This window comes from Gouania willdenowi, unplaced genomic scaffold (genome assembly GCF_900634775.1).
Source record: "Gouania willdenowi unplaced genomic scaffold, fGouWil2.1 scaffold_306_arrow_ctg1, whole genome shotgun sequence".
NCBI lineage: Eukaryota > Metazoa > Chordata > Actinopteri > Blenniiformes > Gobiesocidae > Gouania > Gouania willdenowi.
The window spans coordinates 1-23,262 of NW_021145067.1; the positions used below are offsets into that span (position 1 = coordinate 1).

Sequence of the window (23,262 nt, forward strand, 5' to 3'; positions counted from 1 at the left end):
AGGGACTTGTGTTCATTATGGGGAAGTGAAACAATACTGTGACTTCTGTCTTTCACTTATGGAATCATTTCTCCTTTTACACACACACACACACACACACTGTACTTGTTTATTGCATTAAGTGCTGATTTACATTGCAAAAAATTGAGAATAATGCAAAGGGTTAATGAAGTCCAAGTTTTTGTCTTTGGATGATACTTTTTTGTGTTGGTCTCAACCTTTTCATGGCTATTTATAACGTTAACAACAATAAACTACGACAGATTAAAATGCAGCTTTCAGAACATAACAGCCATTGATTCCTGGCCTTTTTTCCTCAGCTCATGTCATACTTTAGTCTTTTAGGTGTCGAGGAGACTTTTGTGAAGCATGCTTTTATATTTGCTTGACCTTCTGTTCTTCATGAGCCACATTTATTCACTTCGTCAATCGTTTGACCCAGTCAACGTCAGAAAAGGCTCCGTAACAGTCAGTGGTCCCATTTCCACTTCATCTCCAAACAGCGTGTAACCTGATGTGATGTTCTTTCAGCGGAGCAGCATCTCATCATGGTGGTGCATGTCCTGGTCCTTTCTGGAAACAGATCTGTCTCCCTTTGCTCTCATTGACTGTCCTCCCTCTCCCTCCCCTGTGTCCCATCATTCATCTCCTCCCCCCCCCCCCCCCCACCTCCCTCTCTCTCTCAGTCTGGCTGTACCTCGTCCTCGCCTCCTCTCCTTTAAGAGGTTTTCTCTGTTCTCTCGGTTGCCAGGTAAAACGCCGGCATGTCTGGGTGCTGTAAGGCAGGGTTAATGAACATCTGATAACAGAGGGGGTACGAGATTCCTGAAAGGTTTAATAGTAGGTCATGGGTAAGGTTTCTTCACTCATGCTCAAGGACTTTAAGGAGACTTGTTTCTCCAAAGGGATTTGTGTAGACTCATTTGCGCGTATCATCTTTTTTTTCTTCTTCTTACTGCAGTTATTTATATCTAATATTACCATTGAATGCATACATTATTAAGATAAGTCTAAGGTACACTGGATTTAATTTAAAAACAAACACGTGCAGCCTAAACTATTGTTTAACTTCCCCACACTTACTCAAAAACACTAGGTGTTGTTGTCCTTGAGCTATTCCTTATTGCTGTTACACTACCTCATGTCTGCCAACTGCTGTACATGCAGATTATTGCACTATATTTTAAGAAGGTAGATATTTTTGCAAAATTGGAGAGAGCTTGTAGAATCAGATGCGAGAACTTGAAGGAAAAACATGTGTACATGCATGTTAACATTTTAACTTGTATAAAAATATTATTTATTTATATGATGGGAAGAAATGTGAACCGGTAAAGTTAAAATTAAACCCAAAGAAAATATTCACATGTGCGTGATCTGAATATGAAGTCACAGAAAAAAATATTTACAAAAGTATATACTGATATTTACAGTCATAGCAAAACTAATTTGTACCTGATAGGGCTGGGGGATTTTCGCTAAAAAAAAATCTCAGATTTTTTAAAGAAAAAATCTAGATTCGATTTTCAATGCACTTAAAAATGACTGCGAACATCAGATATGATATCAAAAGTGCAACTTTATTGCTGTGATTGTCCTCAGGAGGTAAAATGTATAGAACAATCCCAAAATAAAAAGTAAATAAGGCTCTGTCATTCAACAATTTCAAGCTTTAACCCAGGTTTAAGAAAAGTGCAACAGCAACTTCACAATAGCTTCAATTTTGTTTACGAAATCAGATAACTACATATTTTATAACATATAACATTACAATTAAAAGGGTAAACAAAGAGGGGGCTGGCTCACATTGCACCACAGGAACTCACAAGGACGGAACAAAAATGGGAAAAAAATAATATATAATATATATATATATATATTTATTTTTTAAACTCGAATTTGCAAAATAAAAATGGTTTTTTTCCTACAAATTCAATAAATCGATTAAATTGATTTTTTTTTTTGCCCAGCCCTAGTACCTGTTGAAATGTTTCCTTCAACTTCTCACATCACATTCTATTTTCCTATTTTCCCAATATATATTTACCTTCATGAATTTTGTTCAAATTGAGTTATTATGAGAGAATTACTAAAAACTTAGTGTTTTTAGTGCAAAACTGGCTTTAAACTGGAGGAATAGGAAATGATTGTCTGAGCTTTTAAAGAAGAGGGTGGGATGTGAATCCCCTGCAAGGATCAAGTTGCCTCATCTTTAAATGACCAAAGCTACAGAAGATGCTTCCGCGTAGCGTCAAGTTATTTCTCTCGTTTCTTTACGTCACCATTTTTATGTCGGCTAAAAAAAAAACGTAACGCTTTGGGGTGAGTATTTATTCCAACCTAATTTTAGTAATTATGTTCCTCTTTCTTACATCAATACTGTTTAATCCAGTGGTTCTCTACTTGTGGGTCAGAACACCAAAGTGGGACACAGACATATTTACAGTAGGTCGCAGGTCTTTCCTTGGTCAAGAAAAGAGAACTGTCCTCTTATTTTGAAGGATATTTTTGTATCCTTTAAAATAAAATCATTATATCAGAAATTAACATCTCTAACAATTGGTGGTGAATCTCATTGTGTTGGTAAAAGGTCCAATAAATTACACTTTTTCAGTGATTAAGTAGTAACACATTTTTATTTTTTTGTTGCACTTTCTGTTTATTATTGTCTAAATAATGGGGTAGTAGTTTAGTACTCAAGGAAATATTTGTGCTCCGTAGAAAATAATTAGATTTTAAATGTTTTACTGTGTACATTACATTTTTTTTCTAATGTTGCTCTATTATAATCTTGATTATTTCACGTTCACATTTGAACAGTTTACTAGGTTTAGGCCATGGCTTGTTATTTTTAGGAGGAGTTGCGTCCCGATCCAAGAGCAGTTGAGAACCAGTGGTTTAATAATTAAAAATCATTAGCTTTCCCATTAGATCATAGACTAATAATTTCACTGCCCAGCTCCAAAAAGCACCACTTTACTCCTTTAGTGTTGTGAAGATCTCACAGGTTTGTAGTGAAAGTTGTTGTTTTGGAACTGGGTCACTTCATTCATCCATAATAACTTTATTCACACTAACTCATCACAGGTAGGCTAACCATAAACCTCTCACACCTACAATGCTTAAGGATCCAGTGGGGGAATTCATTACAGGGCAGAGGTTCTCAACTTGTGGGTTGGGACCTAAAATAAGGTTCAAGTGTTTGCCAAGGTGAGAAAAGAAGTTTTGTTTTAAAAAAAAAAAAGATTTATTCAAGTAGCCATTTTTTTTTTTTTTTTTAGACGTATCATACTTCTGGCACTTGTTGGTAGAAATGTGGTAGTTATCAAATAGTTTATTTGGTTATGTAACAACGACCCAAAATGTCACAAGTCCTGAATTATTATTAAAAAATTGTAATAAAACCAGAAATGTAATAGCTGTTCAATATTGTAACAAAAAAGCTGAGCCCGAAATGTAAAAAAAAAAAAATAAAAAAAAATAAGGTAATAAACACAAAATGTTAAATTTAGTCAGTAATTTAGCAAGACGCTCTATAAACTTTATATTTATATATATTTATTTGAAGGTAAGTGTCAATTCCCCATAAGGCTTTAATTATGTAATAACGCTTAAAGTTTTTACATTTTGGGCTCTGCATCTTGTTACATCATTGAGCAGTTGTAAAAATTTTAGGTTTTTATCACATTTTTTTTTTTGTTTTTTACATTTTGGCCTCAGCACTTTTGTCACATTATTGCCCAGTTATTACATTTTGGGTTTTATTAAATCTTTTTTTTTTTTTTTTTTTTTTTTTCAAATAACAATTTGGGTCTTGTTACATTTTGTGTCATTGTTACGTAACCAAATAAGCCGCTTTTAAGTTGTATTATTTGATAACTACCACATTTCTACCACCTAGTGTCAGAAGTATGGTACGTCTAAAGAAATGGCTCCTTGAATAATTTCCTATCGAGGTCTACCAAGTCTAAGACAAATGCTGATGTGGAGAGAAAAAAAATATAAATATGTTTTAATATTTTTGTTTTGCTTCAGTATATAAACTGTTAATGGAATAAAGAGCACACTACATGTATTTGGTTGGTTTGATATTTCACAGTTTTTGACTCAAGGAAGTTAAATGAACTTAAGAGATTTAGCTAACCTGTGTATGCATGTTTATTATCAATATATTAAAAAAAAACCAAAGCTCCAGACACAAACATGCATTAATTGTCAAACCAACCAACCTTTACTTATATTTCTCCTGTTGCTAATGCTAACTAGCATAGGATGATAATCATGTTGTGGTGGGCTTTAAATAAGGGATGAAATCAAACGGTGCCTGCTGGATCTTTAATGTTTCCACATTTTAAAAACTAAAATCAAAGCTCTTAACTAATACAATGAAATCTAACTACTAGTCACTAGATAGAATTGAGTAGACTAGTTGACGTTGATGAAGCTAATGCCGCTGATGTGTCCAGGTAAAACTGTTTCCTATGACTCACTGAGGCACCCCGCTGGACGACTCACGCCAACTGGTAATAACACACACCATGTAACAAGCCTGCATCCGTGACTGGAGATGAGTGTGTGTGAGTGACACGTGTGGAAGATTCTGTAGTGTAGATACAACCATAGAGAGTTCTGCCAGTATCATTTTTTTTTTTTTTTTAGGCTAATTTTATATTTATTTTCCTTTTAGTATTTTGATCATCTATTCCTATTTAAGTCCACTATGACCCAATCAGAATGAACCCCCACACTAGAATATGAATTCTTATGAAAATATGATGCTGAAAATAGTATGGGTGTCTCGATCCAATATTAATATCTAATATCGATCCAATATCACCAAAAAAAAGAGTATTAGATTAAATCTCTAATATTAGCACTTCAATACATGTTTTTCTTTTTATTGGATTTATTGAGGTTATTTTTAGTGTCTTCTAATTTAGTTTTCATTTATTTTATTCAATTGTAAAAACATTATTAAGTTTAAGCTGGTTTAAAGTTTATGCAAACTATTGGTTAAGAACCAATGGGTCAGTTTTACTCATAACTACTGTTGCTGACTTTGGTTTGACTCATTTTGACTAATATCACTTGATTAAGCCTTTTCTAACATTCGACACACAAAGTAAGTATTGAAAGTATGTATGATTCATGCTGAAATCCCATCTGATCAATATCAGTATTGCACAATATCCAAAGCTGTAATATTTGTATCATATCAGAAGTTAAAGTAGCTGTATCGGGACATCCTTAAAAATGAGCACAACTGGCATTTATTCCCTATGTGTTATCAAATGTAATCTTTTTTTGAGGGAATAAAGTATCTGTTAAACATGTTTAATCCTGTAGCCAGTCCTGGGTGCAATACCTTAATAGCCCACAAGGGGCACCAAATAATAGTTCACTTTTTTAGGGATTAGAATTTTTTTGTGTTTTAACGAGAGTTTAAGGATTTTTGTTTTGATGTCATTGAACTTGAGTGTTACTTCCACTTCTGTGGGCAGCATGCACCACTTTTAGTCCAACAACACTCGTCTGTAGAGGAATGAATCATTCTCGTGATGATTAACACACAGAATGCTCGTGTAGATGTAGACACCTGACGCGTGCCTTTGAGTTTTAGATGTGAAGCTGATAATGATTGAAATAACATGACTCGCTCCTCCTTCATCCCGCCGACTAAGACTTGGTTCACTTTGCATTTTTCTGACATTTGCGTGTGTGTGTGTGTCTTGTTTTTGTGTCACTAATTATTCTTTTCAGAAATCCTAACACGCCTTCAAGGACGCACTGCATCTAGTACTTACAAGGCCTCTTTTGATATGATTTCACATCATTACATAAAGGATCATGTGATTGCTTTTGTAGTGTTTAGTATGCAGGACAATCTAAAAGACGGTTATCACTTGAACACACTTTTGAGTGGAGTCCGTTACCAACATGTTCTTTCTTCATTTTGTGTGCAGATTTTCATTCTCCGTCACACATCAGTGGGTTGTACCCCGTTCAGCAGTACACACCTGACTTCTATGTTCGAGCTCTCACCGACGTGCAGTTTGTCAAGGTTGGATCTATTATAGATATTATCAATGTATCATTGTCCCACACGGTGCATTTAGATTTAACTCCAGCAACTTAATTTTGCCTTTTTTTTCTTTTAAATAATATGTTCAGGTTTAATTTATTCAGTCAATTTACTTTGATTTCCCGACATGTTTGGACTGCCAACTGTCAGTCTGAATAAATGAAACTTTAACCCTATCCCTAACATTAACCTAGGAAATAACCTAAAATGTTTCTTTTTTTTTTGTTTATGTATTTTTAAAGGTGGAATTTGCTGTGTTTAATATGTAAAAAAAAAATAAATGTCAGAAGTGGGATTCGACACCACACCGGACTCAAACAAGGTCCAAGGGTTTGGAGGAAGACGGCTGAGGATTAGAACCCAAGCTGCTTGAGGTCCAGTGTGAAATATCCACAGTCAGTCATGATTTGGGTTGCAATGCTCTCACTTTTTTATGCAAAAATTGAGAAGTAAATGGTGATTTCTTCACAGTATTCTAAATTTTTGAATTCCTGTTTTCATGAGTTTTATGAGCTGGAAGCCCAATTTATGTAAAAATAAACAAATAAATACTTGAAATCGTTTAAATTGTGGACCCTGAATCTATAATCTATGAAAGTTTAACTTTTTGAATGGAATTATGGAAATGAAACAACTTTTCCTATGATATTCAAATTTTTTGAATAGGGTCTGTACATGTATGCACATACATACAGTACATACACATGCATGTACATAATATTAATATTTTACTGCTCATTATACACTACTACACAAATATCAATTGAATTTGAAATAATACAAAATATAGTGGCAATATTTAAATTCATAATATGCTCTATCACAATATATACTTTTTCTTATGTTTGAGTATTAATATATTTTATACTATTATATGCATATACATCCTAGGTCAAATTGTTGTTGTACGGTATATGATTTATAAAGCTTGTTCAACTGGTTTATGATGCTGCTTTGTTTTATTTCATCATTTCGGCACTTCCATAATTTAGCCCCTGCTATTGTTATACTCATCTTTTTCATTGTTGTTCTAGCACATTGCATCTTGAAATGTCATTTTCCTCTTAAATTATATTCCCCTTCTCTCTCTGGAAATCTTTTCTGCAACTGTTTTGGAAGTGCTTTATGTATCATTTGGACAGTTTTGAGTTGGATGAGGTCTGGGAGTTTAAAATCTGCTATGTTGAAGAATAATCCAATCCTGATGGCTCTTTTTTTTTTTTTGCATTATGAATAACTGTTGGATGTTAGTTCTGTACATTTTTCCCCAAACTCCTACACAGTAACTCAAATACGGTAAGACAAGTGTAAAATAATTTAAATGAAGCAAACAAAAGTGGCTGGAGACGCTTGTGATAAACCTCACACAGGACCATCACACCCAGCTTCACACCACGAGTGTTTTTTTCCGCCTCCTACTGAAGACGAACCCATAACGTTCCGTCTCCTTCCTTCCCGTAGATCACACGAGATCAATACCAAAACGGCCTGATGACGTCGCGGTCTGTACAGCACGCCTCAGTCCGAACACAACCAACGACTCCACCTGCCAGCATCATTGTTCCTGAAACCCAGATCCTGTTGAAAACGGGCCGGATGAGATGACGCTTCTCCTCCGCAACGAGCATACTCACCGCACACAACCAACCACCACAGCCAGCTGAAATAACGTTTGACCCCCTTCCTCCCCTCCACGCCGCCATCCCAACCTGCCTGATCTTCCGCTATATATAGTTTATTAAATACAGTACAGCATGCCTCCTAACCAGAGTTTTAATTATTTTAAGCAGTTTCTTGTTTTGTTTTTTTTTTTTTTTTTTTTTATTAAATATCTCTAATTGTTAATAAGTGTCGGCTAATGCTCCGTTTGGTTTTAATTATAGTTTATACTAATAGATACCATCTCTACAAATGCCATGAGTTGTTGTTTTTTTTTGCAGTTAAATAGGACTAAGGGAGAAATTTCACTTAAGCAACTTTATCCATTCTGTTTCTATTGTTTCCATATTGTGAGAGAACCACCAGGTGTCACTGTTTGGATAAACTGGTTAATCTCATCCTTTACACACCTGGCCACAGGACAGTCAAACGTGTGACTGGTCGTTTGTTGGCCGAAAGAAATGAAAAGCAGTGCCTTACAAATGAGGTAACTCTGTGACGGACTGGTGCTCTGTCAGCGTCCTGTGACCCTGTGAACTGGTTTTCAAGTCGAGGTAGTTTTATCCTGAATAATCTGATCTTTATTGGAATTTTCTGACTTGTTTTGACTCATCAGTGTGCATCCAAATACAACACCTCATCCTCTTTTTTTTAAACTGTAAATGCATGTATTCCAAGTCAGCCACTCAGCCCACAAACCTTCAGACAAGTTTCAACTTGCGCTTCTTCCTCTGTATCGCTTCCAGTCCAAGGACCTCCAGTCAGAGACTCAGGGAGACTCCGCCCTCTTCCCCACACTCCTGTCCTTTTATGATGTACATACATGCAAGTGTGGTTTTAAAACTGACCTGCCGTCACCTCCACCCCCTCCCACTGCATCCATACAGCTAGAAGACAAAGACGAGCCCAGCATGTCGACAGAAGCGAAAGAACGTAACCTATGACCTGTAGAAACTCCTAGTGATGTGTTTATTGATGTATTCTGAGAAGGAGGGACACAGAACCCCCAGGGACTGTATTTATATAAATGGAGCTGAAGTTGGGGGTTCAACTCTGTACATAGATAAATATATATGTAAATATATATATACAGACGTGCGTCCAGGGGAGACTCTTCGACTTGGAATTACACCCAATGACCACGATGAGATTATCCAGATTAGAATCGGAGGTTTGCACATGTGACATCCCAGCAAATTCTACTGCGTGAGATCCAAAAATCTGTAACGAAATCCCTCTCTTTTTTTTTGCCCAATGTTGCCCACTTATACCAGGTATTTGTTCGAATAAAATGCGTGCTGCACTATTGCAGAGATGACATTGGTGTCCTCAGGGTTATTCTTCCTCTTGCACATGCCTGTATATACGTATATAGAGCCTTGAAACCCGAGTTGTAAAGAGATTTCCTGCTGATAATAGACAGCCAGTCTGTTATTGTGATTTGTTTTAAATTTTTATTTTAGTTTTTTGACAATCATCAACATTCTGAATGTGTAGGTACGTTATTCGTGACGCCCTTTTTTTGAACTGCTGAAAGGGAAAAAAAAGGTGCACAAAGACTTTTTTTTTTTTTTTTTAAGGTCCAATTTTAGTGTGTGTGGATGTTTACTGTCACTTAAAAGCTTTAAGGCTGAGGCAGAACAACGCTGTTTGTAGTCTGTGAGGGTCTAGAGTCCTCTCCACATGTCTGAGCTGTTGTTTCCCTGGAAATTATCCTCAACTATTTCTTTATACTGCCTCTTTTTGCAGTTTTGATGCCCCTGGTTAATGCAGCCCTGGCCTGCCTGTAGGTGTCCCGGTCCCCGGATCTGTCTGAGTGCAGCATTGCGGGCCCCAACGTTAACGTTCCTCACTGTGTTCTTGAACCAGGGCTTCTGGTTTGAGAACACTTTTTAACACTGTGGAGGAGTACTGCTCAATGTCCAAGTCCATGAAAACTTTCCATTTTGTGTCATCAAAGCAGTTTTGGAGTGATGAAGTGTCCTCCTTCCTCTATATCTGTACGGTTTTTATCTTAGGCTTTGTTGTGGCAATGATTGGACTGTAGGCTGGTGTTAAAAACATGGAGAAATTATAAGACTGTCCCAGGTGGGGGCACACTGGTTTTGTATGCTCCAGATATGTTTGTGTGTCAAGAGTTTTATTTTTCCCTTAAAGTTTTTGTAAAACCTGGGTAACACGTCTTTCAGATTGGTGTGGTTAAAATCCCCTGTCACAACAAAAGTGCTCTAAGGATACCTATTCTATTCCCTGGCGATGACGTTACACAAAGTTCCCATGGCAACCCTAGCGTTGGCCCGAGGGTGCACGTATACAGCCATGATATAGATGGCACTGAATTTGACACACCACTCATTCATCAACATCCCACAGAAACCTGCTAATGTGCCTAACGCTGTGTTACAATTAGCTACATTAACTCTTGAAATCCTTAATTTGCTTTGTGTGTGGTTGGCCGCTGCTGTCAGACCGGGTTACCCTTGGAAATGCGCAAAATCGAAAAAGCTCTCAAATATCGCAAAAATGTGTTTACTCTTTCATGAGGAGGACCACCTAGGTGTAACACTGCTCTCCCTTTTTATATCTTCCCTATAATAAAAGGTTTCTTACCCTTTCTTAGGGAGGGCTGGTGATGGTCATAATTAAGCAATAAAATAAATCAATTTATTTTATTGCAATAACAAAACATGCATTACTGTCTCATAATGATTGCACTTCTTGTAGTGTTGACCTTTTGACAGCATGTGCAGACAAGGAAAAAAATTTTTTATAAAAAATAAATAAATAAATAAAACACATGTTGAGCTTGATGTCCACTTTAATATGTTCCCACACTTAACACTTTCAGTTTTTCCTAGCTCCCCGATGCTTCGGTGTTATTTACAAAGAGTAGTATTTTAAGTAGCAAGTACTCTTGAAGACTAAATTGCTTTAATTGACAAAATGTCATTTGAGAGAGTTTTGAACAACTACTTTGTAGTTGACCTTTATTTAAATAGCTTTAAAAAAACATTAAAAATACATTAGATTCTTTTTTGGTGACACAAGTAAGTAATCTATAAGTAATGTACTGTAATGTACTGCTTCCAGTAGTTACCTTCTGGAAGCAGTAACTAAGTAATGTTAAGTAAAAAAGTAAGTTGCTTTTTTGAAAAGTAATGAGTAATTTGTAACTTACTCAACACAACGCACGAAAGGACAACAGAAACACAAAACAAGAAAATAAAATATACAAAATGACATCCAAAATACATCAAAAAATATTTAACACAAACATACAAAGCCTTCCTGTGTTAATGCTCAGGTTGCTTGTTATTCTAATGCTGATATGAATGGTGATCATGTGACCCTCCGATCAGATACAATCACATGTTTGTGGCCTCCCTGTGATTAGTTGCCCATGTATGACTGCCTTTTCCTGATGTTCCTTTTCCCAGGTGAACCTGGTGTCTGAACACATCTGGTGTAACGACTTCCTGGTTCGCAGCTTCTACCTGAAGAACGTGCAGACGCAGGAAACCAGGACCCTCACTCAGTTCCACTTCCTCAGCTGGCCAGCTCAAGGAATCCCCACCTCCACACGCCCTCTGCTGGACTTCCGCAGGTACTGTTAGCACAGGTCAGAGGTCACGACGGTCAAACCCTCAAAAGAGGAATCAAAACTTTCAGTTTAAATGAAATAGCACCTTAAAATGTTTTAATCTTGTAAAATGAAATAATAAAACAAATCACAACCCTTTACCCTTTGATTCTGCTCAGACATTGCTGCTACGTGCTAAGCTTTTTTTTTTTTTTTACCTTGTCTGCACATGCTGTCAAAGGTCAACACTACAAGAAGTGCAATCATTATGAGACAGTAATGCATGTTTTGTTATTGCAATAAAATAAATTGATTTATTTTATTGCTTAATTAACCTAAGGAAGGGTAAGAAATATTTTCTTATAGGGAGAAAAGGGATAAAAAGGGAGAGCAGTGTTAACACCTAGGTGGATGTGACCATCAGATCAGATACAATCACATGCTGTGATGAAAGTTGCCCGTCTCTGCTCTAGATCTAAAAGGGTCCAGGAGAGCCTGCAGATGTTTGCTAATTCAAGTGTTACCGAGGACGCTCGTGCCCGATCATCGTGCACTGCAGGTAAAGCTGCTTTTACTCGCTGCTTGTTAAGCTCGGACTCATCCCTCTCTCTTTCTCTGCAGCGATGGCACCGGACGTACTGGAACGTACATTCTGATCGACATGGTTCTCAACCGCATGGCCAAAGGTGAATACAAATATCACAGGAAGTGTCAGTCCTCCTTTCAAAATAAAGTTCCAGTTTTTTTTTTACACTTCTCTGTCAATCATCTTGTGCTTTTAGGTAAAATACTACATAATAATACTGATATTTGATGTAGCCTGTTTTGATTACATCAGAAATAAGGAATGATAACACACATGTCAGTCAGTTATTCCGTCTTTTTTGTTGTCCCTCTTTGTCATTTTATGTGTTTAGTTAGTAATTTTGTGTGTTTTTGGAGTCATTTTTGTGTATTTTTCATCCTTTTGTCTATTTTTCTGTTTTTTGTTTCTTTTCTATCATTTTGTGTATTTCTGTTGTTGTTTCATGTACTTTTCTGTCATTTGTGTATTTTCATTTTGGTGTATTATTATTGTCTTTGTTTATTCTTCTGTATTTTGTTAAAGGAGTCATTTTGTGCATTTTTTTTAATTCTGTTTTGTGTTTTTGGAGTTGTTTTATGTGTATTTTTCATATGTTGTGTTTTTTACCCCTGCTATTTTGTGCATTCTTTATGTTTTGTGTTTTTTCCCCCCATCATTTAGTTCATTTTTGAGTATTTTTGTTGCTGTTTTGTGTACTTTTGTGTCATTTTGTGCATTTACTTTGGGGGCAACCGCTGCCACTGGCCCATTTCTGCTCTAAATGATGTTTCATGATTTTGATGTTTCTATTAGTAGTTTTTAATTTTAATTCTATTGATTTTCATGATTTTTTCTTTGTGGAAATCCCACAGATTGGTTACGTTATGAGCTTTTTGTCCATGATCTTTACACATCACACAGTGTTTCTGTTGTTGTTGCAGGAGTGAAAGAGATTGACATCGCTGCTACACTGGAGCACATCAGAGATCAGAGACTTGGGATGGTTAACACCAAGGTCAGTCCAGAGGAATCAATGCTTTGACACCAGGAGGGTCAAACTCAAAGCCTGCAGACAATCTTTCTATGCTGAGCGCACATTTTTTCAAATTATTGTGCATTTTTTTAGGAAAGCAAGAAAATACTGATACCATATTTTGCACCGTATAGGCCGTATTTTTTGCCTTTAAAGTTTAGGGTGCGGCCAAGGTGGAAACTCATTGGTTGAAACAGATCAGAATACGTGGTAATACTCTGTTAACAGGAGTACAGCAGCCTGTTGTTTGAAGGTCACCCTCATCAGCCAATTGGGTGCGACCTATGTCACATAGCGGCCTTTACGTGGATTTTTCTTGGAGAATTGCTAGATTATTAAATTGCGACTAATACAACGGTGCGTTCAATAACCTGTGCAATAACTAAGGTGTCGGAATTGCTCCTTTTACCGCCCCAAAAAAATTGGATTTGTATGATCGGGTTTGTTTTTGTATATTTTGTGTGTTTCTGTTGTTTTGTGTATTGTTTGGAGTCATTTTTTTGTGTTTACTTTGGGTGCTGCACAAAACCACTTGAGTGTTCTCTAATAAAAAACCATATTACTATGATGTGATGATTGCAGAGGATGGATGGTCACACCTTGTTGTGCTTCTTTGGCGTTTCCAGGACCAGCTTGAGTTTGCACTGACGGCCGTGGCCGAGGAGGTGAACGCCATCCTCAAAGCTCTCCCCCAGTGAAAAGCATGGGAAACCAGCCTCTACACATGATTCCTGCTTTAGCTCAAAACAAAATACAGCTCTGTGTTTGTTGCCTTTAACAGTCCGCCATGATGTCAAGCTCAAAGGAAATATTTCATTACTTATCTTCCTGAGAACCAGGATTCCTTTAGATTTCTGCCTTTGGAAGCTCACTTATCAAATGTCTGTATTTGTCTTCGTCAGCAGACAACGCAACAACTTCAACAAATAAATCAATAAATATCATCTTAAATAATATGTTCATTAAAGTTCAGATTCATAAAAAGGTTCTAAATTCTAGATTCTAAATTTAAGCTCCTGAAGATGGTTTTGTGTGTTTAGGGAGTAAATTTGTGTGTCTTTGCAGTTATTTTGTGCGTTTTTTTCCCCTGCCATTTTGTGCATTCTTTGTGGGTTTTTTTTCATCATTTAGTTCATTTTTGCTGTCATTTTGTGTATTTTTCTCTAATTTTGGGTATTTTTTGCATCTATGTTGTTGGACAGTTCCTTCAACAAATAAATCGCTAAATATAATCTTAAATAATATGTTCATTAAAGTTCACATTCATAAAAAGGCTTTTGTTTTTTCCTAAATTCTAAATTTACTCTGACGTTTACAATATGTCCGTTCAATCTCAGCAGTAAATAAAAGGATATGTATCACAAAATAATAATAATATCAATGTGATAGAGAAAATAAGTTAAAGCAGACATGGGCAGAGGGCGGCCCGCGGACCAGATCTGGCCCTCGGTCTAATTCTGTGTGGCCCCCGAAGTAAACTCACAAAATGAGAGAAAAATCCCCCAAACGACCACAAAAAAAATTCACAAATTGACGACAAAACAGACTCCAAAAACAGAACTAAATGAGCTGATTCTCAGAGGATATGAATGAATGAGGGCTGGACTGTGACTGACGCTTCACTCTGTTCAAAGTGAAACCATTCAATCTCCATTTGTGTGGCTCCAGCTGTGGAAAATGTGTTTCCTGTTGCAGAAAAAAAAAAACAGCGTGGTCCTCTTTGTGTGCCATTCAGATCACGTGACCTCGCTGATTGTGTTGTTTACCTCAAGCAAATGAAAACTATAGCTAAAAAAAAAAAATGATATATATATATTCTAACTCTGTTGTTCAAATGCTATTTTGTATATGTGAGATCTTCAATAAATCTATTTGTGTTCAACTGCTGCAGGTGCCACACGTGTGACTTCTTCTGGTTACATATATGAATAACAAGAAAACTAAAAATAATAGTGCGTAGCGATGAGAATATCTACAGAAATGTAGTGATGTAAAAAGAACAATATTTGTCTTTCATATGTACACTCTAAAAAAAATCTGTAAATTTTACAGTGATATACTGTTAAACAACGTCAGTATTGGCCTGTAAAAGTAGAAATTGTATATTACTGTAAAAAATACAGCTCTTTTCTGTCAATATTGCAACGGTATAATACTTTAAAATTTACGGTTAAAATTGGATAAAAACACAGAAAATTACTGATAAAAAAACTAAATTCTGTTAATTCAACATACTTTCATTGTAATTATTTTTACGATTATTTTCCATATAAATAACAGTCGAAAGCTGGCAAATTTTACGGAAAAAAACGTATAAAAAGAAATGTTATTTGCCTGGAAAAATAGAAAATGTATATTACTGTAAAAAAATACAGCTTTTTTCTGTCAATATTGCAACAGTATAATACTTTAAAACTTACAGTTAGAATTTGATAAAAACACAGAAAATTACTGATAAAAAAAAATAAATTCTGTGAATTCAACATACTTTCATTGTAATTAATTTTACGATTATTTTCCATATAAATAACAGTCGAAAGTTTGCAAATTTTACGGAAAAAAACTAATAAAAAGAAATTTTATTTGCCTGTAAAAGTAGAAAATGTATATTACTGTAAGAAATACAGCTCTTTTCTGTCAATATTGCAACAGTATAATACTTTAAAACTTACAGTTAAAATTTGATAAAAACATAAAACATAAAATTACTGATAAAAAAAACTAAATTCTGTTAATCCAACATACTTTCATTGTAATTAATTTTACGATTATTTTCCATATAAATAACAGTAGAAAGCTTGAAAATTTTATGGAAAAAAACTTATAAAAAGAAACTTTATTTGCCTGTAAAAGTAGAAAATGTATATTACTGTAAGAAATACAGCTCTTTTCTGTCAATATTGTAACAGTATAATACTTTACGGCCGTGATGACCAAAATACCCATTTCGTCACATTTGGACAAAAAGGTTAAAATTAGGTGTAAGACACAGCTGGTCTGAGGAGAGATGTCGAGTGTTTGATGACCAGTGACTGACCTCTCTACAAATAACCCACTATCACTGTTGACATTCATGATAATGAATGATATCAAACAATGATAACAATTATCATTGTTTGAATTTATATGTAGTATTTTACAACTACAGATGTTTAATAGATATCATAAATATATATAAATATAACCCTCACAGCACCCTAAGGACTTTTTGTGTACTTTGACATTTTCATTTTTATGGCATTTTTTCTGTTTTTATTGGATGTTCCTCAAATTTGTCTAAGGATAATCATTTTTGGAGAAGTTCATTTTGGCTATTTCAGTAGTTTTCCATAGCCTCCCAGAGCTGGGACTGGAAAAAAAAAAAAATCACGCTCAACACCCATAAGGCCCGGAAAGTGGCCTCTACTTTTAGCAGCTATAAAATCACTATATTTTAATATTTTTTTATACTTTAAAAACTCAAGACTTGTAGAACCACTTCTGCTCGACACAAACATACCAAATATGTGTCATAACTTATATGTAGTTAACCCTTTATTGACCCGTATGCATTCTAAACGCATTTTTGCTCTTGAAGAGTCAGTAATACTTGCATAACCTTCATAAATGGGATCCAAACTGAATGAGCTTTCTTTGTTCATTTGCCCTAAGGGTTGGTCATACAATGATAGTAACCTTGTTTTGAACAGTTTTAAAATTTTTCTGTTGTGGCACACTAAAATGAACAAAATGCTGTCATCCCATTGAAAATCAATACAAATGTTCCATAGAAATTTTGTCTTCTGGGGGATTATCTCAGGAGCAGTTTACAAATGTGGGTATATTTTTATACAAGTTGGGATGACTGTGCATAAGATAAAAGTTCGGAGGGTGTGGGTGTGGTGTAGTGAGGGGGGATTTATTTGGGGGCGTGTGTGGCATCAAAAGACTTTCCTCTTTGAAGAAACAACTAAAAACAACAGCAATAACGTCAGTAAGAAAAGGTCAACTAAAGCGTGCAGTGTTATGATTTTCCCACAGTGCTTTCACAGGTGCACTGGTCACTATCCCAAAGAAGTTCATTTGGACTATAGCAGGACTAAATCAGGAACCTGGACTAAACCAGAACTAAGCAGGGCCCATTCACTGTTTCATTAAACTATACCAAGCAATCATGTAATGCACAAAAAAGAAAATAAATACTAGCATTTTCAAATCTCTCATCACACTTTCAGTGGTGATTCCATAAAGTTGCAAGTCTTTTTATTTTATTTGCCCATCTTTTCTTTCAAATGTGTCAATGTTATATTGTGTGTGTTGCAGTCAGAGACTCAGACAGGGGTGCAGGTGCAGGTGCAGGTGCAGGTCACTGAACTCTTCACCTCGCTTCTCGGCCTCTGATTGGATAATTGGTTAACAAGCCGTCTATGGCAAGCCTTTTAACATTTAAAAAGTCTGGCTGACATGTAGCAATTTAGTTTTCACTAGTGGAAATTACATTTGAACATGTTGAAATGTAATTTTGACATGTTGAAATGTTAATTCAAGATATCTGTAAAGCCATTTTCACACGTAACAAATATATTTCTACATGTCAAAATGTCATTTCGACATGTAGAAACTGAATTACAGATATCTGCAATTACATTTTTACATGTAACAATTATATTACAGATATCTACAATTACATTTTTACATGTAACAATTATATTAAACATATCTGCAATTGAATTTCCACGTGTGGAAATGCAGTTTCGGATATGTGGGCGAGACAATGACGTCATTTCGGATATGTACTCCAAATTACCATATTCATTTCGGATATGTAGGCGGGATAATGACATCGTTTCGGATATATGGTCGGGATAATGACGTTGTTTCGGATATGTAGTCCAAATTACCATATTATTTATAGATATCTACAATGTTATTTCAACATGTGGGAATTCAATTGTAGATATCTGTAATATAATTTACATGTAAAAATGTAATTGTAGATATCTGTAATATAATTTACATGTAAAAATGTAATTGTAGATATCTGTAATATAATTGTTACATGTAAAAATGTAATTGTAGATATCTGTAATATAATTGTTACATGTAAAAATTTAAGTGCAGATATCAAGAATGACCATTTTCACATGTGACAATTGAGTTGTAGATATCATGAATTAGAATTGCCACATGTCAAAATGTCATTCTGGATATGTCGACGTTGAATTACAACATGTAAAAATTGAATTGCAGATATCTGCAATTCAATTTGAATGGAAGTCAATGGCACATTTTGACATGTTGTAATTAAGTTACAGATATCTACAATGACCATTCTAACATGTGACAATTGAGTTGTAGATATCTTTAATTAGAATTGCCACATGTCAAATTGTCATTCTGGATATGTCGACGTTGAATTACAACATGTAACAATTGCAGATATCTGCAATTACAATTACCGCTACTTATTAAATGTTAAAAGGGCTTGCCATACGCCATCAGCGGGAGGGGGAGGGGGAGGGGGCGAGAGCGCACAGGAGCAGCTCTTGCTCTGAAAGTATATACTAGAACTTCATGTCTTTTTACATTTCACCTAATACAGGGCCAGAATTCTAACTTTCTGATTTATTTATTGAGGAAGTTCAAGCACAAATCAAAAGATATTTTCAATAAACTAGAAAATTAACTAAAATTAACTAAAACATATTTCTATTAAAACAAGCTTTTTTTGATCATATATTCATGAAATATTGATTATGTATTGTTTATATTTTATTTCTGTCTCCTAATCTGGTCATAAAAACTGATACTGAAGAAAGTTTGAGAATCTGCCTATCCCCCACACAGGCCTCATCCGCCCATAACTTTTTTGATTTGATACCACCACCACTTCTATTACTACTAATAAATGATAAATTGTAAATGGTCTCAACTTGTAAAGCGCTTTTCTACCTTCATCAGGCCCAAAGCGCTTTACAGGAAATGAACCTCACCCTCTCAATCACACACCAATGTACGCAGACACTGGGAGCAAGGTGGGTGAAGTGTCTTGCCCAAGGATACAATGACAAGTGCATCTATACATACTAACTGTCCTCTAATCTAGTATGAAAAAACTGATATTGAAGTTTGAGAATCTGCCCATCCCCCACACAGGCCTCAGCCGCCTTCCCCCTCCACCACTGCCAGAGTTTAACCCTTTCCTACCTCCTGGAGTGCGTCAGCTCCCAAATTTGATTTTCACTATTCAGCCAATTGTTGTTTTTTAAACTAATGTTATTCAGTTAAATTTACAAAATCAAAATTCAAATGAAATGTTTTTGTTTATATTGATATTCAAAACTGTATTTCAAAAAGTATAAAAGGTAGACAATTCAAAATAACTTTTATCTCATTTACAATTTTGTGTAATAGAGTTGTGCACGCGGGTATCTGCTATGTGTTGCAGTCTCTTGGGTAGTCCCCAGTTTTAGGAACAATAAGCGAGTCGTAATCTTGTAGTGTGCATGTGCAGCGCTTCCAGTCAAAGGTCAATCGGGATAAAAGCGCTATCTCCCAGTAAACCCAATGTCAAATATGCATGAATAAAGATTGTTTTACAGGCATTAAAAAGTGTCGTACATTAACAGATCATCAAAAATATATCGAGGGTGAGTATCTGCTTCCACGAACATTTTGGTCAAATATATTTGTTTTAATTTCCAATTGCAGACGGCACAAGCTAAATTAAATGATGACTTTTTGGGTGGGGGGATCATTCTTTCCTTAAAATTACACATTATATATAAATTGTACAATAGAAAAGCAGAAAGTAAGTCATCTTTACTTTTATCTAAACAATGAAAGAAATTCTACTTCGTACTTGGCACTGAAGTAAAACATTTCCCTCACCATCAAAATGTATAGAAACTGAAAGCTTTTCCTTGTTAATAATCTGACACACTGGAAAAAAGGCCACTCTAAAAATAAGCAAAAAACAAGTTAAAACAAGATATTTTTGCTTGAATAAAGCAAAAAAATCTGCCAATGGAACAAGTGAAAATTCTCTTGGTAAGATATCTTGAAATAAGACAATATCTTTAAGCCTTAGAAGATTATGGTGATCTTGAAATTAGCTGGGAAAACTCCTTTTTAGCTATAATTTACTAGTATTGAGATGTTTTTTGTCTCATAATAAGCTTGTGATGCTCAAAAAGAGTATTTTCCCCTCAAAAGTAGCATCTTCACCCTGTTTGTTACAAGCATATTTAACTCATTTTTATTTATTTAATTGTTACACTGTTCTAGATTTAAGTCCACCACCTACTTGAAATGAGATTAGAAACTGGCATTTTGAGACAAAATGTCTTGAAGTTATCATTCCTGACTCATATTAGGCAGTGCTCTTTTGCAATAACAAGACATAATTGACCATTCTGTCATCATTTTAAGTGTATTTACCTTATTGTAAGCGCTACAAAAGTAATACTGTTCTAGACTCAAGACACTCACCTACTCGATTCAAGACATTAACTTCTTCTTATAAGACAGAAAAAATGACAGTCTTGCACTTCACCAACTGTTTTTATTTAAACAGCAGCAAGTCCCAGAGGACTGCATAAAAGGGAAACAGCTTAATTTACCTCAACATTTTGGCTCACAGTATCTATGGAACTGCAATATAAAAACATAGCAGAACATGACAAATATGTGAGTGAGTTAAGGCCAGGTACAAACATCTGACCAATGTGCCCCTCAAAACATGTACAAAATGCACATTCAAAGCACTTGCTACACTTAAACTGCAGCTGCTGAACAGACAATTAGCTGTTTAAACTCAATATCAACTGTTAAGTTAAAATAAAAACATAAGCAGAATCTGCACTAAATTATGCAAATAACACACAATATATCACATGATATCGGTATGTACTAATGTTGTTGTGTACCCCAAATTAAACTAACTTTCAACTGACAATCAATACCAATGAACAGGAACTGTAGTACCTTTTGAAGGGAGAGGGGCAGTGCTATGCTACACCATATCTGACCACTGGATTTATTGGCCAATAAAAGCTTTCCACTCAGTCATGCTCTTCTTGTAAGACGATGTGAGATCTCTCTCATGGATTTTGTCTAAGAGGACCTCTGTCTGGATGACTGAAAGCAGAGTGGCTACACACTTTGGATAAGTCAGGTGTAGCGTATAATAGTAGGCCATGAGGTATAAAACACTCTCGCTAAGCTCGTCTTTTGGAAAGGTGGTTATTGCCACATCTCCTACCGCTAGGAGGCAGTTGGAGGGACAGACAATCACGACTGGGCAGGAGAGAGGGCATTTCTTCAAGTAGGAATTGGGGTCTTCTGCTTCCTGTAACACATAACAGATATCCTTCCGTTAGGATAAAGCAATTTGGTCATTTGGAACCAAGGGTAGAGGGTTGTTTACAAAACACAACTTTACAAAGCAAAATTCTGACAAAAGTTACAGTATTCAGAAGCTCCACCTTAAAGTGCTGTTTTTAAACTATCCCCAGTGCATTAACTGTTACACACACATCTAGCCTTCCAAAAGAACTAAAAACCAAGGCAAGGCTATTCTTGCTTGGCAGCAGGTTTTTTCACTCTTATAATAACCATGTAATGCATCCGTTCTTGTTCATACTGTGACATAACCAAAGACATCTACCCAGTGAAAATCATCTTTCTAAAAAACACTTAAAAAGGTAGGGTCTGGGATTCTCTTTTTTGGCCATTTTTACAAAATCACTTGAAATCCTATTTCTAACCCCATTTACAGCCACAAAGTTGGAAGCACTGACATGGAAATGAAACAAGTTAATCATCTGTGGAATGGACAGGTCTTGAAAAACTCCAGCCAAATATTTCCAAGACCACCTAGTAGCATTGGACAGTAAATTTGTCAATCAAACGGTCGTCGAATGGGTGGAGTCAGGGGCAGCGTTGGAGGCAAGAGGGGAGGACCATTTGGGTTGTGTATTTTCAAAATCTGCCGGCTGTTTTGCGAATCCCAGACCCTACCTTTAAGGCTTAGAACATACAGTATGTGAATAGGAATTACATTGGGTGTTGTCTGGGGAAGCACCTTCAGTTATCATTTTTACTACAGTCAAAATGATCCTGCAACATTTTACACAGCTCACCTCAAGGACATGCATCAGAGCCTCACTCGCATCTCGTACCCTCTTTGGAGGAGCAGACGTGGAGGGGAACAGTGATGGCAGCACACGTAGGATCTCAAGAGCCTGTTCAGCTGTTCAGGAAAAGATTTATGACTTTAACACTTGGACAAAGTGCACAAGGTAAAATCAGATAAAAAAAAAAAAAAAGGTGTACAACAGACAATGCTTAAAAAACAAAACATTTAGCAAATAATCGGATAGCAACCATAGATGAAAAAGGACGACAAAACACTAGCTCATGTACTTGACAATAAACATGCCTGAAGGTCCACTCTTTACCCTATTCTCTAATAACACCAAGAGAGCATTCCCTACCTTTGTCCATTCCCATTGGGGGTTTCAGCACCTTTTTACATACTCCAAAAAACTGCACGCTCTGGCAGAAGTCATGCCATCTTCCCTTCAATTCATTGATGAAGTTGGCATTATCCTTATCCAAAATGCGCTGAAGCTCCTCCATCACCTATGATTTAAGAGGTTATTGGTATTTTAAACATTGTTTGTGATACCATGGTTTTAATCATGCACAGTCAATAATGACTTACATGTCCAATGTCTTTAAAACAAGGATATGCTTCTAAAACCTTCTTGGGTCTGTCCTCCTCACGAACGGTATTTGAATCAATGAATGCTCGTCTGGCTACAAATTCCAAATCCAAGAGATGAGAGACATCCTGGTGGTTTGGATTTTTTCTTTTATACAAAGTTTGTAGGGTCTTGTAGTGCCTGACCAAGTTTGTTGGACTGTCAACATCTGCAGACTTGTTAGCTGTAAGACACAAAAATGCATAATTAATGCCTCAGTTTAAAAAAAGTTCATCTCATGTTGTTGGATGACAAAAAAAAAAAAAACATCAGAAATGTATTTATATAGCACCTTACAACAACGCTCAGGTTGATAAATGTTCTTTACAACTGTGAAAACCCACAAAACAGATAAAGAATTACCAGAAAAGGACAAAGTCAAAAACACGCCAAAACCATACAGTAACAACAAAATTATTAAAAGAATATAAAAAACACCTTAAAACCAAAACATCAAAGTGCTAAAAATCTAAAAAGCCTGTTTAATTAAATGGGTCTTGAGTTTAGCTTTGAACAGCGGCAGGTCAGTGATGGAGCGTAACTGTTGGGGAAGATTATTCCACATTGTTGGACCTGCCACTGAAAAAGACCGGCACC

General features: G+C 35.8%; 1 protein-coding gene and 2 long non-coding RNA genes across 3 annotated transcripts; 2 read left to right on the top strand and 1 right to left on the bottom strand.

Moving 5' to 3' along the window:
- The first annotated feature begins 3,811 nt into the window (after positions 1-3,811).
- Positions 3,812-7,584, top strand: LOC114459372 (uncharacterized). The gene is made up of 3 exons (XR_003673325.1): positions 3,812-4,523; positions 5,964-6,061; positions 7,544-7,584. It is a non-coding gene; the product is annotated as an uncharacterized LOC114459372 (long non-coding RNA).
- Positions 7,585-11,163: 3,579 nt separating this feature from the next.
- On the top strand, positions 11,164-13,788 carry LOC114459366 (receptor-type tyrosine-protein phosphatase-like N; the record flags this gene model as incomplete). The annotated part of the gene is made up of 4 exons (XM_028441640.1): positions 11,164-11,345; positions 11,943-12,007; positions 12,828-12,901; positions 13,546-13,788. Coding segments are annotated over 4 exons (393 nt in total), but the record flags the coding sequence as incomplete, so codon positions are not given.
- A 7,388-nt stretch (positions 13,789-21,176) lies between these two features.
- On the bottom strand, positions 21,177-22,453 carry LOC114459367 (uncharacterized). Its single transcript, XR_003673324.1, has 3 exons — positions 22,396-22,453; positions 22,042-22,151; positions 21,177-21,248 (listed from the first exon to the last, which is right to left on the bottom strand). It is a non-coding gene; the product is annotated as an uncharacterized LOC114459367 (long non-coding RNA).
- Positions 22,454-23,262: the final 809 nt, after the last annotated feature.